The 18,010-nt window shown below is 36.8% G+C and overlaps 4 protein-coding genes across 4 annotated transcripts in view; 2 read left to right on the top strand and 2 right to left on the bottom strand.

The window, feature by feature from the left end:
* Positions 1 to 860: 860 nt before the first annotated feature.
* On the bottom strand, positions 861 to 7,943 carry chmp4ba (charged multivesicular body protein 4Ba). The gene is made up of 5 exons (XM_079627522.1): positions 7,524 to 7,943; positions 4,510 to 4,687; positions 3,705 to 3,819; positions 3,384 to 3,504; positions 861 to 2,589 (listed from the first exon to the last, which is right to left on the bottom strand). The coding sequence occupies exons 1-5, from the start codon at positions 7,705 to 7,707 to the stop codon at positions 2,525 to 2,527; spliced, it is 663 nt and encodes a 220-aa protein (XP_079483648.1). The 5' UTR covers positions 7,708 to 7,943; the 3' UTR covers positions 861 to 2,524.
* Positions 7,944 to 9,077: 1,134 nt separating this feature from the next.
* Positions 9,078 to 9,894, top strand: atp5f1e (ATP synthase F1 subunit epsilon). Its single transcript, XM_079629037.1, has 3 exons — positions 9,078 to 9,237; positions 9,470 to 9,594; positions 9,758 to 9,894. Exons 1-2 carry the CDS (start codon positions 9,206 to 9,208, stop codon positions 9,591 to 9,593), a joined length of 156 nt encoding a protein of 51 aa, XP_079485163.1. The 5' UTR covers positions 9,078 to 9,205; the 3' UTR covers position 9,594; positions 9,758 to 9,894.
* Positions 9,895 to 10,196: 302 nt separating this feature from the next.
* tubb1 (tubulin, beta 1 class VI) lies at positions 10,197 to 15,030 on the bottom strand. Its single transcript, XM_079629036.1, has 4 exons — positions 14,569 to 15,030; positions 13,754 to 13,862; positions 12,678 to 12,788; positions 10,197 to 12,523 (listed from the first exon to the last, which is right to left on the bottom strand). Exons 1-4 carry the CDS (start codon positions 14,623 to 14,625, stop codon positions 11,391 to 11,393), a joined length of 1,410 nt encoding a protein of 469 aa, XP_079485162.1. The 5' UTR covers positions 14,626 to 15,030; the 3' UTR covers positions 10,197 to 11,390.
* Positions 15,031 to 16,476: 1,446 nt separating this feature from the next.
* The window catches only part of gnas (GNAS complex locus), a 36,601-nt gene continuing 35,067 nt past the window's right edge, over positions 16,477 to 18,010 (top strand). The window contains exon 1 of the mRNA XM_079629568.1: positions 16,477 to 17,324. Coding sequence (XP_079485694.1) covers positions 17,069 to 17,324 — 256 coding nt within the window. The 5' untranslated portion in view covers positions 16,477 to 17,068. The remainder of the gene's footprint in view (positions 17,325 to 18,010) is intronic.

Below are 18,010 nucleotides of genomic sequence, written 5' to 3' on the forward strand. Positions count from 1 at the left end.
ATATTTAACTGAGCTTGTGGGAGAAAGCCTATTGGGCTTTTCATAACTGTGTTTAAAATGCTTTTAAGGCAGAATCTGTTGACAAAACCTAGTTAAAGTTGCTTTACATTCTCTACAAATCTATATGGAATGAGCAAATGAATGAGTGATTTCCCCCCCAGTATAATCCCGGTAAACTAAAGCCATCATTATGAACATTTTCAGCTGAACAGAGTTGAACTTTTGGATGACATTAGGCCCCCTGTATAAAGTCCATTCAATGAGCCCTGAAAAAAAATGCCTCATTTTTATTCCCATATCTGGCATATCTGAAAATGGTCTGGTTTGTGGTTTTGTTTTGAGAAATTAAGCATGAAAGACTAATGATTTACATATCACTGACTGATTTACAAACACCCTGTCGATCATAAAATTCTTAAATGCAACTGACTGATCTGCTTTAAATGTTGAGGTAGATTATTACTTCAAGTACTGTTTGAAAAATGTGGGATTGCTAAGATTTTTTAATGCTTTTGAGGCTACATTTACATGATCAAAATACTGTAAAAGTAATGTGAACTATTATTTCAATCTAAAATAACTGTTTTCTCTTGCAATATATTTTAAATTTCTATAACAATTATTTTTATATTTTGATTTATAATCATATTTCATTTATGTGATGGCAAAGCCGAATTAATTTTCTTAATCTTGTGCCATGATTAATTTTTTTCAGGACTCAGATGAATAGAAATCCATCCTACATTATACATGTATTTACTGTCACTTTTTATCGATTGAATGTCTTACTGACCCAAAATTTGAATCCATATTGCATATGTGTTCTTACTGTGATGAAGTCATGTACCAGGACTAGAAAACTCAGTAAAAATATTTTAATAACAATAAATGTGATTATAATGATATAACAATGACAAATCCAACAGCTACAATATAATGAAAACATACAAATGTATTAAAAGCATGTCTTTCACAACCTGTGCAAACCAGTTTCCATTACTACAGACAGCATGTTGCTTCAAAATATTCATTTTCCTTTCATTATATTATAATCCATTATTGTCTCTAAAAGATTTCTGACTGTATGCATGTAACAGAACAGTGGGTATTTTAAAATGAAAAAGATATACTCTCAGGCCACTTGTCTGGAGATACTATTTCTACAAATACATTTTCAATATTCAAGTCAAAAACAAGTTTTTAATCTGAACAGTGATGCTTTGAAGTGCACGAAAATAATGAAAACGAACATCTAATGGGCAAATAAAAATCCAGAGAAGTGTTAATTTGGCAAAACTTTAATGTAGGTGTAAGGTTGAAAGGCAGAGAAGGACAATAAACGAGTGTCAAAAAGACAAACAAACAATAATCAATGTGAATGAAACCTTCCGAGTCTGATTAAATAAATGTTTTTTATAGATTCTCAGGAGAGGGGGGAAAGAAACACTGTACCAGAACATCATAGTAGTGTACTCTGTAAAATATAGCATGATATTACATTAATCTGTGCTGTCTGTCCTGGTAGAAATTCGTTTGAATGCATTCACACTTCAAAAATAAGACAAACGTCTGAAATCTACAACAAGCCAAGTCGTCCCCCCCCCTAATACAACACCCATTTCAATAAACCACTTCTAGTGTAAAGATATCTTGGGAGTCACAAGCCAGTATTTCTGAACCATCTCAAATACAGTACATGATTCTTGAGTGAAGACACCTATTCAATATAGGAATCCCATGCTGTCAGGAGACCGTAAACCATCATGCCATTAAAGAGAGATGCTATGTACAGTAGAAGCCTCTCAAACTTGATGAATGTTAAGAGGAGGATCGCGACAACTTCATGCCCGCCTCAGCCCCAAAATGGAGACCAAGTCTTGTAGTCATAAAGCCTAAGTGCTGATCTAGGACGTCCCGTGGGCAGTACGGTTCTTGTACGTGGGAAGCACCTACACTTGCATCAATATCTGAAATGCTTGATGCACAGAATCAAAAAGAGCTTACAGTGCTTTTAACAGAACTTGAATGCGTGCATGTGAACAATGAGTTTTTAGTGATATAAACTCGTAGTTCTCTCCAAAAAACATGACGTAAAACGTTACAGACACCGTCCCCTGCGTGCAAAGGGTTTCCGTGTGTATTGGTTTCTTGGAGCAAGCGGAGGATTCCTTGAGATGGAAGTCTGAAAACATATGAGTACAGGTAACGGACACAAACACTGATCTACAACAAGCCTTTTTTCACGTCGGAAGAGTCCAGAGATGAGGAGAAACGAAGAGAAATCTCAGACTTGCTTAGATGAGTGTGTCGACTGTAAGCCTGGCGGAGATTTGATCTTTTTTTGAGCAGTTGCATTAATGTTTTTGTTTTCCTTTCGTGTGTGTTTATATATTAACCTATTTTAGACACATAGACATCATACTGTAACATACTGAAGAGTCCTTCCAGGTCCTTTAGTAACTGGTATCGGAGTGAGGTTATGCCTTGTATAGTGTGTATGGGTTTCGGCGGAGCAGAACCAGCATTAATTGGCAGCCCATGCCTCCAGGTCTTTCATGTCATCCTCATCCTCTTCTTCTTTCTTCTTTGCTGCAAGCGCAAAAAGACATTAAAAAACACAGTAAATACATTTGTATGAGTCTAAAGGAACGATGTGCAGTGCCAGAAATTATTTGACACGATTTGAGTGATAGAAAAATGTGTTAAAAAAACAAAACATAATACCAGTTACCTTTTCACATAAGTTACTATTTAATTATGATCAATTAAAAATCTCTCCCTAACAGTCTCATACGCAGCACGACACACTGTCCACACACAATATTTTATTTAAATGTAGAGTTTTGCACGTTTCTGTGATGGGTAGGTTTAAGCCAATCATACACAACCACGTTACATAGGCTAGATCTATGAATATTATTATAGCCCAGTGGCTGCAACCCTACAGCGTGCGCATACTGACACACACACATAAACATTCTCTAGTAGTTTCGTTGTAGGGAATGGCTGTGTTGTTCTCTGCTTTCTACACAATCCTTTGCACACTCTTTTTTCTTTCTTTCTTTCTTCTATCTAAAGCTATATCAGCAACATTGAAAGCTCCAGTCTCAGTGTTTAGCAAGAAAGCTCATGTGAATGCCGTGTACCAGCTGCTTTGACGCGATTATCAGGTCAATTGAATAGTAACGTGTGCAATGGCTCACGACCTCCCGAGTTTCTGAACTCGCACAGTGTATGCCTGCCTTTAAGGGTAGGGGTTGGATTAGGCCATAGAAAATACCATTAATCTGATAGAAAATCAGTGAAAGTCTATGCAATGGCCTCACTAATATAGTGAAACAAACGTACGTACGCGTGTATGTGTGTGTGTGTGTGTTTAGTACCTGGTCTGGAAGGTAAGGATGTAGAGGGCACGTTTGGCAGTGGTACATTGTCTCCGATCTCCAATAGGTTCTTATCCAACTCTTCCTGCTCCAGCTCTTCCAGTTCAGCCAACAGCTCATCCTGAAACAACACACAATCTGTTTATACCTAGTAGTACTTCACGCCTCTCAAATGTGACCACTTGTGAGAGCGTGTAAATCACTTAAATACACTACACATCAAACGTTTGGGGAGAGTACAACATTTTTTTATCGATGTTATCATATCAGGTGTAAACGGTGCCTCCTGAAAATTGAGAAGTGTGCTTGTTTTAATCTTACTTCATCAAATTCCTCCCCAAATCCAACAGGCTTTGAGATTGCGTCTGAAATTTCCTGTGCCAGCTCCTGCTGTTCTGTGATGTCCTGCATAAGTTCGTCCACTTTGTCGATGTCCCTGAAGGTACACAGACAACAGACTGAATTATAAACTCAACTTTATGATCTCCTGCCAATATATTTAAAGGGATAGTTCACCTTAAAAAAAAATGTAATTGTCGTTCCAAACCCCTAATAAATCTTTCAGTCCCTCCATTCTGTTCCGCCAACACGAGAATGAACCTCATTGGTTCTCGCACGTCAAGCGAACATGCTTGATCTTCCGTTTACCACAACTGATGTGTGAGTTGATGAAAGTTTAAAAGTAAATAAAACCCTAAATTAAATCTGTTCATCATATTAAGTTATCAAGTCTCTTCAGAAAATTTGTACTAAACCACTCAATTCATCTAGATTAACGATCTCTTTATGAACTTTTTGAAGCGTCAAAGTGTCAGTTGCGTTGCTGTCAATGGAGGAACAGAAAGCTCTCAGATTTCATCAAAAAGATCTTCATTTGTGTTCTGAAGATGAACGAAAGTCTTACGGGTTTGACACAACATGAGGGTGAGTAATCCTGACAGAATTTTCCTTTTTGGGTGAACTAACCCTTTAACATTTAATTTAGCTATATCCCATTTCAAAGTACCATAATAAATTTAACTTGTTTATGATAAACCCAAAACCTTGCCACAGCAAGGCTAATAGAGAAGCCTCTCTAAAGGGAAGTGAAGCGCTGATAAAAAGAGAAGAAAAAGAAACTCCTCACATGTTGTCATGGGCAGCCTTCATGGCCTTGGCAGCAACGCCCATATTCTTGATGACCTCAGTGTTGGTGTGGGCGTTCTCTAGCGCCTCCCGCTGGAACTCAATGGTAGAAAGAGTGCCATCGATCTGGGCTAACTGCTTCTCGTAGCGCTTCTTACGCTTCAGTGCCTGTAATGCAGCTGTTTCAAGAAGGAAGAAAGGTAAATGTTACGATTAAAGCACAAAATACAGAGGATTTGGGAACCCAATGGAATATGATTGCATAAAATAAATCTGGGGTTAAAAAATAAATTAAAAAAACTATGTAATTACAGAGTATTGATTTTATTTGAAGCTCCTTTATTTCAATTACGATTTAGCGTCATGCATTATCGGCTGCAAGTCCTGCTATTACCCAGAACCCAGGGATTTGGGCACAATATTGTCAAGATGCTTTAGTAAGAATTTGCTTGCACAGAAAAATAAATCTACAGCAAAAGGTAAAATAGAAAGTCCACAGTGTAAGATTCCCAGTACTAAATCAAAAAATTATGAGGTTTTCAGAATGATTTCTCAGGGAAGCAGTGGTGCAGAGTTAGGGACTCAGTACAGGTGCGGTTAAATGAGGCGCACTCACCAAACTTAATCAGGCAAGTGAGCTGCAAAAAAAGAGGAAAAGGGCCTGTTGCTTTCTAGTGAGAATGTGGTTGGCAGCCTAATTATGCATTAATGATAAGTACAGATGTGCTTTTCTTGTAAAGGTGAATCCTGCAAAGCCTGTCAAGAACATAACCAGGACAAGAAAGAGAAAAAAAAAAGACAAAAAAGAAATTATATTTTGCATAAGGCCTATTTAAGGACCAATATGATTTTTTTGTATTGTAACATTCGTTTTTTAATTATGCAAATACTACAGTACCCATTCTTATAACCATAAAATAAAATATTGTTTCAGTTTTAAATAGTTTAAAAGAAGGGTTATTATCATTAACTAAACTAAAAAACAACAACATTAAAAACATTTTATTAAATAAAAAACAAAATAAAAATGAACTGTAATAAAAGGTATAAAAAAAGCTAGTTGCCAAGACACCATTTCTCTATATTTTTAGCTTAAGACACTAAAATAAAACTAACACTTACTAAAAACTAGACATTAAAAAAAAATTAAACAAAAAAAACTATAATAGTATATCAATGACACTAAAATAACACTGTTTATAAGTACCGATAGTTGCCTATAATTTACTATAATCTATATTAATACATTTATTTTGTTTAATCATCAGGGTGACATTAGGATAATAGATTTGAATGTAATGTCAAACACACACACACACACACACACACACACACACACAAAACATAATGCTCCTAAAAAATAAAGTTTTTCAGGTCATGTCCTTTGTGAGACTCACCCATAAAAAATCAGTACACAAACATGTTACAGTTTTACTTTCACCAGATTTGAATTCTAAACAGTGATTTGAGTCAATTCACGTGTAGAAGAGAAAACAGCAGCTGTTTTGTGCAATGTATGGAATGTGACCTGAATGTATCAGGTTTGCAAACTGCAATACAACAAAACCCTCAACACTCTTACATCATGAGCATGTTCAAAAAGGCAATTCCAAAGACGTCATCTGTGACATTCAAAAAGGTAATCACACAAACACTTTTTCCATGAAGGCGCTGGAACTGTGAACTATGACCACACATCAGTCACACACACCCCTAGCAGTCATAAACCATCAGCTTCGTCACCTGTCGTGTCCCAGAAGCCCTCGTAGGATAATCAGATCAATTATTGATTACCTCTGTTCTGGGGACTTTAAATGTGGAGTTGAGTTACAGGCCTCACAACAGAGATGGCTCTGTAATGTGGCCCTGACATTGTGCTGAAATCATTTATGAAGCTATCTCTGGATTTCCCTAGTAGTATCGATGGGACAGAAGAAGAAAAAAACAGCCTTATAAATTTGCTTCTTATAATTGAGTTTACATCATTTGCACAGTCTGAAAGGGACACTAATGGAAACCATGGCAACGGCATATTGATCTATCACCATTTTTTTTTTTTTTTATGTTAAGCAGAAGGTCAGTTTCTAGCACTTTTTAAAAATGTATTTAGTTAAGTATACTAGTAACAGTCAAATCAGATAATAAAAGGACAGAGCATATTTAACAGTTCAGAGAATGTGAGAAAGAACAATAAAACAATAATACAGATTAAACACATCATATCAAGCAAACAAAGTTAACGTGGGCCATAACATAAATTTGAAAATCTTTCGAATATGTATGGTTTTCTTATTTTGTGCATGTCACAGAAGGTAATATATGAGGGGGGTGTGAGCTGCTATTGACTTGTGAATGTAAAATAATTAAAAGATGAATTATGTAATCCTGTTTTTCAGAAAAGTTTGGGGTTTGTAAATGAAGTAAAATATGATCAGGTTCTAAAATTCAAAAGCTTTTTTAAAATTTCTGTCATGTCCATTTTAAAGTCAATCCAACAACGAGAGAGCAAATCAATATCTGATGTATTGCAGAAAGTGCATTTGTCACATATCTACTAACGGCGGCATTTACAGGATAACATTATTGAATAATTTTGTATGTTATTGCCTTTATTTTTGTTTGAAGCTCTTCTGGAGGAAAGTCCCTGAGTCAACTATCATGACCATGGATACCAGGGCAGGTCAAGGTGAACTGATGGAGAGAATTGATCAAATTAAAGGAAAAGTATCGTCCCTAAATAAAACATTTCACACATATATCCCAGTCATCTATGACAGCTCTGAAATGACTAACGTTAGTTCTGTTTATTAGTCCGTTAATTATATTATTTCGTTTACAATATACATTCTTTAGTTAAATAATTTGTCTAATACACAACCTAAAATATGAAGAGTCCATAAAGCTGAAGCTGTGACAACCATACACACTTAGGCTACTACACAGCTCATTTCACACTGCCAACCTAACCTGATTTAACCAGCTAATCTATGCCAGGTGAGCCAGTTCATCTCTCACCTCTTTTGTTCTTCGTTCCGTTCCTCTTGGCCGTAACAAGCTCCTGATCGATTTTTTTCTCCAAGAATTCCTGTTTCTTGGTTAACATTTCTTCTGTTTCTCGCAGTCGCTGGATAGCCTCTTGAGGGCTTGGAGATTTACCCCCCTTTCCACTGCCACCAAATAACTTCGCAAACAAAGACATTTTGCCCTCGGGACGACAGCAAGGATTGATTTTGTGACTACTAGTCTGGACTGGTCACCTCAGTGTGTCTTCTATCTGTCACTGACTCAACAGGCTTGTTGTTGTTTTTTCTGCTTCCTCTTCTCTAACCCAGGCCGCATGACATCATCACGCCACAAGAACATGACTCACGTCCATAGACAGTATCGCGTCATGGCGTTATCGTGAGTCTTCCGTTCTGTGTCCATGGTTCTGTCACTATTTTACAAAATAAGAGTCTTTAAATAACTACATTAGAAATATACTTAATGTGTTGGATGTGGAGCATTTGATTAAATTGAACATTGTTTTGCAGCTGGGTGGATTTGACATAATAAACTTCAATGATTATGGAATTGAGAAAGATAATGTTAATATTAATGGGAAAGTTTCACGTTTATAAAAGGAAATAGTCTGATTCCAAACCAAATTTTTCTTACTTTAAAAATGATTTCAAGCTTTATTGTTCTGTTCTGTAAGGCAATTAGAGCTTATAACATTTTAAGCAGGTATGGTGTTGTATAAAGTGCCGCCCTTTTCTTTTTGTCTATTTTAATTGTGCCTTTGTCCTCTTGCACAGTTTTATTTGATTATATTTTACTTTTGTTATTTTATTTTATTTATTTATTTTTTACTTTTAATTAATGTGTCTCACTGTATTGTTCTGGTTTATGGCAATAATAATAAAAAATGTCAAGTTGTTGACAAATGGGTGGTGGCATGTTTTAAGAAAAATCATATTATACGTTTATAATACTACTAGGGAGGTTCCATATACATAAAATGTGTAATAAAAAACAAAATGTACTATTTTTATACATGATTAAACAATAATGTAGGGTTTTATGCATGTCATTTTTTTTTTTTTACTTTAAAGCATGTATTATTATTATTAATAATAAATAGAATATTGATAGGTCATAAGTGTATATGAACAATCAGGTTTTATGAAATCTTACGCAAACAAATTGCAACAAAACCATCCGTAAAATCGGGTCGTTCCTACGAAATAAAATAACCTTCTGATTTAAATAAATTCTTATGTCATATTAAATATGTAGTAAAGATTCATTTATGTAGAATTATCGGACAATAAATACGATTGTTTAAATATTATTTGAAACTAAAAATACGTTTGCATTTTAAAGAGAGTGCGAGTTTAAAGGGACTTTTGCACGCAAATAGTTTTTTTTTAATCATTTTTAAATGCCACAAAACCTAGAGACACTTTTTTTTTAAATCTACATTTGTGCAAAGTTTTTGTATAATTAAAATATTATTACACAAAAATGCAACCCTTTCGCTTTGAAAATGTACACTGCTCCGTGGTCAGAGTAAATGATTGGCAGGTTTGCCAGCCAATGCGACTGTACGCTGGCCTATGACATAATTTCCGGTGTACGCACAGGCCTTGTCCTCGTCCTTGATCGAATCGCACAGCAGCACTTGACGGACGAAAGACACACATTTGCACGGAAAAATGGTTGCTTACTGGAGACAAGCAGGGCTGAGGTACCATTAACATTAAACAACGTAAAAGCTTTGTAATTTCTATTTTAATTGCTGTACGGTCTGTGGTCCGTGAAGTTATAAAGCTGCTGTTAATTTGGTTTGGCCTTGCTCTATACATGTATGCATTTTACTGTAGTAGTAGTGCCATTTTGAGTTTGAATCAAAATTCACATATTCGTAAGAGCATTTTTTAAAGTTATTCTGTAACCTAATATTTGTTTTGTCATTTCAGTTACATCAGGTACTCGGCTATCTGCGCCAGCGTCGTGCGGGCTGCACTGAAGCCACAGATCCGAGTTGAGGCGCTTAAACACGCAGAAACCAATGTGAAGGTCACTAAACTCAAGACTGCATAATGTGAGTTCCTTATGCCTTTAAACAATTCAAGTGTTTATCTGAACTGTTCTGCTGTTGTAGAAAGTGATGCCTTAACTGACCATTTAGACCTACTTTTTTAATCCCATGTTTTATGTAATGATATATTATGATTGATGTTCTCTTTTGTTTTGTTTTTTTGTAGGAGCTGCAGTTACACCCTGCAATCCCTACTTCTCCATATACATTCTCTGTCGGATTTACAACAAGACCCGCAGTTATGTTGATTGAATGAAAATAGCTGTATTCTTTTGATAATAAATTATGAGTCTCAAACTAAAACAGTCTTCACTCTGTGTGTTCTTGGTCTAAAGAGCAAGCGTGCATTGGGCAAAATGTGTGCATTACTTTTAATTTATCATGTCAGATTTGCTTGTTATATGCAAGTAGTACTGACAATGTCCACACTTGGCTGTGTGGTAGTTATGTAAAATGGCTTTAGTAAAATGTTCTCGGCATAAGATGTGGACCGATTTGGCTTATCAATGCTCTTTGTATATAATTATTTCACAGGCTATACAAGGAGGTTGCAATATACATCCGGTTTAACTAGAGATGTGATATAAAAAAAGCTGCAGGATTTCCAGATATGACCGTGTTTAGCATTTTATTAAAATATGTACAGTGTTTGCATTATGTTAAACATTATTAAAATAGTTTGTTGCTTACTGGTGTACAAAATAATCATTTCTTTCATAAATGAAAACTGATGTGTGCATGACATAATTGACAATGAAAAGGAAAATAGAAGTTAGTGAAGTACAATGCAGATACATAAAATATATATTTTTGTTTTAATTTTAATTTTATATTAATAACATGTTTTTATGGAAGCATGAGCAAAGTTAACAGAAATGTAGCCTGTTGAATATAAAAAAAAAAATACTGAAGAATTTAAGCCTCTATTACACCACACAAATGAAAACCAGTTTTGACTTTAAGTTTCTTTCTCTTAAATGTCTGTAGATTTTCATTATTACAGAACATATAGAAATAGTATTGTGTTCTCCAGTGACCATACAATCAACATTTTGTGTATATATAAATGTCTTTACAATAAACTATACACACTACTGTTAGTTTGGGTTCAGTTATTTACTTTTTTCAATAAGGATGATCAAAGGTGACGTTTTATAATGTTACAAAAGATTTTAATGTCAAAAAAATTCTGTTCTTTTGAAAGTATCAAGGTTTCCACAAAAATATTAAGCAGTACAACTCTTCAACATTGATAATAAATTCACATTATTACTGTTTACTGTATTTTTGATCAAATAAAGGAGGCCTTGGAGAGCATAAGAGACTTTTAACAAATTACAAAAATCTGACCGACCCCAAACCTTTGAACAGTAGAGTACATTTGCTTGAAAAGATATTTAAAAGATTAGAAAATGATTTTTGAATTTTGAATCTATTCTATGTCTTATGTGTAATTCATAATTTTCTCTTGGAGATCAGAAATATTTCACAGTTTGCTATGTACAGTGGCCCCAAATAGTATTTGAACACTTGAGGAATGTTGTCATTGAATTACATAAAATATAAAAACAAAAATACATTTCAATAGGTTGTAAATGTTGAAGAGATGTTCAAAATGACACTTTGGACACGGCGATTATCAAATTTGAAGTTCAGATGCCCCTATATCTAATGCAATGTCATTCATAACATCCATTTTAAGGCTATCTTAAGTGTCTAAATACTTTTTGTGGCCACTGAATGATCTCACTCTTGACATAATCACATCCACTCGTGCCATATTCACTAAAGCCCTCGTGTCATTCGCTGTCAGAAGTTTCAGCGACCGCCTCAGTCTTAATCTCTGCTTGAGTGCTGTGTACTATTGATGGCAGGCCCTCCTCTTCTGTCACTTCATCTTCTGCGTCGTAATCCATATCGGCTGTGGCATCCTGGTATTGCTGGTATTCTGAAACCAGATCATTCATGTTGCTCTCCGCCTCCGTGAACTCCAGCTCATCCATGCCCTCCCCCGTGTACCAATGCAGGAAGGCCTTGCGTCGGAACATGAGCGAAAACTGCTCCCCTATGCGCTTGAATATCTCCTGGATGGCGGTGTTGTTTCCGATGAATGTGGAGGCCATTTTGAGGCCTCGTGGCGGGATATCACAAACAACGACTTTGACGTTGTGAGGGATCCAATCCACGAAGTAATTGCTGTTCTTCTGCTGAATGGCGAGCATCTGCTCATCAACCTCCTTAGTGGACATGCGACCACGGAAAATGCCCGCCACTGTCAGATAGCGTCCTCGGCGCGGGTCGCACGCGGTCATCATGTTACGGGCGTCGAACATCTGCTGGGTGAGCTCGGGCACCGTTAGGGCACTGTATTGTTGGCTACCACGTGCTGTGAGAGGAGCGAAACCAGGCATGAAGAAATGGAGACGCGGGAAGGGCACCATATTGACGGCCAACTTCCGAAGGTCAGCGTTCAGTTGACCTGGGAAGCGGAGGGAGGTTGTGACCCCGCTCATGGTGAGGGATACGAGATGGTTGAGATCTCCATAAGTTGGCGTTGTGAGCTTGAGAGTGCGGAAGCAGATATCATACAGCGCTTCGTTATCAATACAAAACGTCTCATCGGTATTCTCAATCAGCTGGTGAACTGATAGGGTCGCGTTATACGGCTCCACTACAGTATCGGAGACCTTCGGCGAGGGCATTACGCTGAAACTATTCATGATGCGGTCAGGGTACTCCTCTCGGATCTTATTGATAATCAAGGTACCCATTCCCGAACCAGTGCCACCACCTAGAGAGTGGACGAACTGGAACCCCTGCAAGCAGTCACAGCTCTCCGCTTCATTACGGACACGGTCCACAACCTGCTCCACAAGTTCTGCGCCCTCAGTATAGTGACCTTTGGCCCAGTTATTGCCAGCTCCAGAATTGCCTTTATATTTACAGAGAGGAAACAGCATCAGGAATGAGGTTATGGTGCCAGGTTAAAAATGTTCCTGAAACAACTCTTCTGTCAATCGATTTTAGAGTTTGAGTTGTGGTGGTTACTTAAATTGTGGTCATATTGTAGATGATTATTGACTCACCGTGTATAAAATTATCCGGTCTGAAGAGCTGTCCTATGTGGCTGCTCCTTACGCTGTCCATAGTGCCTGGCTCCAGGTCTACTAACAATGCTCTTGGAACATATTTGCCACCTGACAGGCATTGAAACATCTCAGTCACTAAGAAATTTGTTATAGGAAGTTACTGTGTACCTCGACTGCAAGACTGCCCCGCTTACCAGATAAAGACAGCTGAGAATGGTTCTTACAATATAAAACACACCATTTACAGTAATAACAAAAATGCACACGAGATGCATTGCCCCTGATTGCAAAAAAAAAAAGCAACGCAATACAAGATAAAATCCCAAAATACAACCCAATACTAGTCTTAATGTTACACACATATAATATGTTATATATTATAGACATTTATTTATGCACAAAAAATGTTGTAATATCATTGCATTTGATTTTTTTTAAAAAAATTCACTGAACACAAACAGAAAACATGTAGGCCTGGTTTCACAGAGAGGGCTTAGATTAAGCCAGGATTAGACTTTAGTTTAATTAGGGCATTAAAGTAGCTTTTACAAATTCTGGCAGGTCACGTTAGTCAAGCTCGCATCAGCTGACTCTCAGCTGATCCACGTCTACCTATAGGAATACAACGCCTATCACTGTATACATATATAAGCTCCTTCAGTATTATCAGCAGCTATCGCGTTTCTCAGAAGCTGATTACCCTCCTCCATCCCCAGCTCCTCCTCTCATCCAGTCAGGATTTGGCTTTCTGATTCCCCTTGAATCAGAATAAATTGTCGAATTATGTTGTACTTTAAAAAAGTTGGTTCTGTTGTGTTTACCCTAAGAGGAGTTATCGCTGCTCTCCCTGCTCTTATCCATGCTAGGCTGCATGGATGCGCAGGGAGTTCTCGCCCAGAACAGAACCATACCGCCAATCCTAACTGTATGCAATTACCAATCGTATTTGACGATAGTGGTCCTGACAGAAATGTGCATTATGGGGAAAAGAAACATTACTGGTATGCATCTTCAGACAAAACAATGGCACAGACATATTTTAAGATAATATGGTAATGTGTAGGTCTGCATACCATGTGCTTCATTGAAGTACACATTGATCCTCTGTAGCTGAAGGTCCGTGTCCCCCTCATATGTTCCTGTTCTGTTAATACCATGCTCTTCACTGATCACCTCCCAGAACTGCGAACACATTGAAACATTTTTTAGCTTGAAACTTAGTCATCATATTTTCTCCCATTTATTACATTTTGACCTGATCAAACTGATATCTTCAGTACTGAAGGGAAACCTTAGATTTCAAATAACAAAAACAGTCAAGACATTCAACAACTGACTTATGTGTTGAGTTTAAGTGACTTGCATTTGTTCTTCCGGATGCCATTCCAGTTTTTTTTTTTTAACTACAATTCTACTGCATCTATCACTCTGAAATTCACAGGCCATTTCTATGATAAAGAAGGCCTAGCCCATCAGAGGAGGCTCTGTCTCTTATCTTACAGTAGACCACACTATGGTGAACACCCTATGACCGCACGTATCATAACTTCAAGTATTTATTCAGTTTAAAAATACATTTGAGTAGTACAAAAAAGTTTTTGCAATAGCTTATATTATAACTGAAGCCATTGCTGCAATATTTAGCCATTAGCAGATACTGTTCAAAATGACAATAAACTCCAAAAAATTACAATAATAATAAAAGAACTGTATGAGAAAAACAAACTAATAAATAAACTACAAATAAATACTTATAATAAAGAAATGCACGCATTGTCTGTTAAATATGCACCAGATTGTCTCGCTTGAATCAAGTTAAGTTGAAGATGGTAAAGCAGCTCCTAATCATAAAAGTATACACAAAAATACACATTTTGAGCCATCGCACCTTAGAGCCGATCTGATTCCCACACTGTCCGATCTGTAGATGAACAATCTCACGCATAATGATGAATAAGGCAAGCTGAACGAGCAGGAATAGCCTTGACCGTGAGTCTGAGGTGCCCACTGTGTGTGTAATACCAGTGATGACTTCATTAAGAGGGAGTCACCCATATGCCACATTATAACGTACTAGTCATTGTGACACTAAATTAGCAAGCCAGCAGAAGAGACTGTTGGTTTTCTTTTCAGTGAAGAACAACAACTGTTTTAGGGTCAAAGTTTAACACGCTATGAATGTCCAAATACTTATGTATGTTTTAAGTATTTAAGAATAGTTTAAACATTTTGATATGTAAAATGCAGGATGTAAAGTCCTATCATCAGTCCAGTCACTGTCTCTGGGTTTCATGATAAGACTCTTGCAGGCCCTATCAGTCGCAATGCAGTGACAGACCGTCAGAGACAGACCACATGCTCATTGTCTCAGTGTTTCCTGCCACAAGAGTTACAGTTTATATATCTTAAAGTTGGCATTTCTGTACAATATATATATATATATATTATATCATTGGTCTGGAATTGTAATTTGGAGGCCAGCGTACATGCAGATTTATATTTTACCAACAGATGCCACTGTTGTGCACAAAGTCGTTTTCACAAGAACTTTTTGTTGTTTTATTTTTACCCTTACATTTAAACATGAACTCAGTAATTCATCTTTCAATCATTCATTAAGAAAATTCTTGACTGTCAAGATCCAAACAACCATACATAATATAAGTTAAGATAAACCACAAGTCCTTAGTTGTTCAAAAGACTCAAAGTCAAAGGAAAGTGTGAAGCGAAGGCACGGTTGAAGTAGATAATGTCAATTCACGAGGCATGTTGTAGGACAGATTAAGAACAGAAGGCAAGCTTTTGTGCGAGTTATTCAACCTTCCAGGAAAGAGGAGAGTGGTCATTTATTAAGCAAAGTGCTGTGGTGTTTGTACAAACTGTGTCTGATCTGTAGTCACAATGAGGTCTTTCATAATTTCAAGTTATTTTATTAGAAAGGGAAATCAAACAGAAATAGCAACAGAGGGTGAATGAGAGAAAGCAAACGATATAGTTAGCTTCACTTTTATATATTCAGTATTTTATTCAGACTATTTCATTCCACGTGTGACATCTGTCCACATTTTTGGATTCATAACATGACACAACGTATAGAAAGTAAAACATTATGCTCTGTACTCTCTCTCTCTCTCTCTCTCTCTCTCTCTCTCTCTCTCTCTCTCTCTCTCTCTCCCTCACACACACACACACACACACACACACACACACACACACACACACACACACACACACACACACACACACACACACACACACACACACACACACACACACAGTCTGAACGAGTATTCTTCTATTTATGATGCTTTCTGTAAAGTTTGTCATTAACTTGCATGATGGTGTACAATAGCGCCACCTGTAGGATATTATTATTACAACTTACATTTTTGCACCTTCTACATACAGGATGTTTACTGAGTCATGTTATATAGATTTTTTTGGTATCTATCTATCTATCGATCTATCTATATATCTATCTATCTATCTATCTATCGTTCGTAATAACAATTTACATTAGCCTATAAAACAATATAAAATAGAATACAATAAAATATAATAGATAACACATTTAAATATATATATTAATAATAACAATCATATAATACAATACATAAATAAATAAATAAATAGATAAAGGGAATAAATTGTTTACAAAACTGTAAAATTCTGATTGCATTTTTTCCACGTGACGTCACTGAGTGACCTTTTTTTATTGACAATGAACAACAACATTATACAACAAGAATAACAACCAAGATAATATTACCGCCAGGGGGGAATAATTGAAATAAATACTACGTTTCACTCAATAAGTGTAAGTTCTATTAGAAATGTATATAAATATGTATTTCTATGTTTACGTAATTTAATCACGATTATAATATAATGTAATTAATTAAAGGTTTTAATTAAAAAAAGGTTTTCCATCTCCCTTAAAATAATCTGTGAAGCCACAAATATTTAAACAACGTCACGGAGTGAGTGACTCCCCCTGCTGCTCGTGAAAATTTAACGCTGTGCAAAAGTTACGGCAGAGAGAACTGATCTCAGATCAGCACGCGAAAGCTCCGGCGGACAAGGAGGGACTTGGAGCGGGGTCCAGAAACAGTAGAGCAAGAATAACAAACAGTGAAAAGTACGCTATGCGTGTCAGGTCAAAGTTCACTCCTGTCCACTCGTAAATATCAGAACCTGAGGGAAAATCCGATGAGGCTAACTGACACCTTTGGAAAGCCTGAGCGATAAGGCTGTAAGGGAATAGCGAGCCTTCTCTCCACCTGACCTGGATATCCATCATCATCATCATCATCATCATGGTGTTCTTATCCTACAAGACTATTCCGTTCGGATGTTAATCACCTCACGGTTCGATCCCAGCATTGGTCATGGGGATGTGTCACAGCTTCAGATCTAGGTTATCACATTCGACCATCACATACACCGGCGGACGGACCGGTGCGAACCCCGGGATAGATGCCGAGTCCGGCCATTCGGACAGTTGTGACCCGCAGCTCCGGGAACGGCGGCGAGAGGAGGAGAGGGCGCGGGTCAAAGCGGAGAATAAACGGAGTCGAAACATTGACAAGAGCCTGAAAGCTGAGAAGAGAGAGTACAAGCAAACGCACAGGCTGCTGTTATTAGGTAAGAGACGAGTTTCTGGGATGGTGCGACTACTTTATCTGCTGGCAGTCGAGGTAAATAAGAGCGAGCAGCCACAAGCTGATGATGATGCAGCTAACGCAAAGTTTGTGGCTGGCCCCTTAAAACGCGTTACCGTGGTAACCATCATTTCAACCTTAATACTCTAGTAGTTTTATAAGCATTGGCGATATTAGTGGCGTGATTTTTGTGTGTCTAAAACAAAATTAGCACAAGATAAAAACTAGTTTTAAATGCATCAAAGTTGGGATTTTGGCCTGTATCACTTTAGGGAGTTGACCTTCTGCACTGTATATGTAACAAATAGCCTAAAAACCATTCGTAAATTTTGACATAGACCTACTGTATAGCATACTGTAAAAAAATATATGATCAATAAGTTATGATAACATGTTTTTACATTGCTTTAACTCATCAAAATGAGTTCAGCAATTTTCAACTTTTTTTTAAAAGCAACATACTAGATTCTGCATTTCATTTGAAATGACTTTCCAAGTTGATTGTACTTAAAAAAATTAAGACAATTTTTTTTTTTACAGTGTATGTATTATCTGCTGGGTAAATTAATAAATATAATTTAGCTAAATCTAAAACATTGTATCATTTAGCTATATCAGCAACATATTTCTTTATATCGCCCAGGCTCAGCACTAAAACTATTCAGTAAT

This window comes from Phoxinus phoxinus, assembly GCF_949152265.1.
Source record: "Phoxinus phoxinus genome assembly, chromosome: 11".
NCBI classification, from domain to species: Eukaryota; Metazoa; Chordata; class Actinopteri; order Cypriniformes; family Leuciscidae; genus Phoxinus; species Phoxinus phoxinus.

What these genes read in the sequence shown, in the direction of transcription:
- atp5f1e (XM_079629037.1), top strand. Translation starts at nt 9,206, where the DNA reads ATGGTTGCTTACTGGAGACAAGCAGGGCTGAG. An exon ending in TGGAGACAAGCAGGGCTGAG is followed by an intron (nt 9,238 to 9,469) that starts GTACCATTAACA and finishes TTGTCATTTCAG; the next exon opens with TTACATCAGGTACTCGGCTA.
- tubb1 (XM_079629036.1), bottom strand. Translation starts at nt 14,625, where the DNA reads ATGCGTGAGATTGTTCATCTACAGATCGGACAGTGTGGGAATCAGATC. An exon ending in GGAATCAGATCGGCTCTAAG is followed by an intron (nt 13,863 to 14,568) that starts GTGCGATGGCTC and finishes ATGTGTTCGCAG; the next exon opens with TTCTGGGAGGTGATCAGTGA. An exon ending in GTACTTCAATGAAGCACATG is followed by an intron (nt 12,789 to 13,753) that starts GTATGCAGACCT and finishes AATGCCTGTCAG; the next exon opens with GTGGCAAATATGTTCCAAGA.
- chmp4ba (XM_079627522.1), bottom strand. Translation starts at nt 7,707, where the DNA reads ATGTCTTTGTTTGCGAAGTTATTTGGTGGCAGTGGAAAGGGGGGTAAA. An exon ending in AAGGCTGCCCATGACAACAT is followed by an intron (nt 3,820 to 4,509) that starts GTGAGGAGTTTC and finishes GTGTACCTTCAG; the next exon opens with GGACATCGACAAAGTGGACG. An exon ending in TTGGGGAGGAATTTGATGAA is followed by an intron (nt 3,505 to 3,704) that starts GTAAGATTAAAA and finishes GTGTTGTTTCAG; the next exon opens with GATGAGCTGTTGGCTGAACT.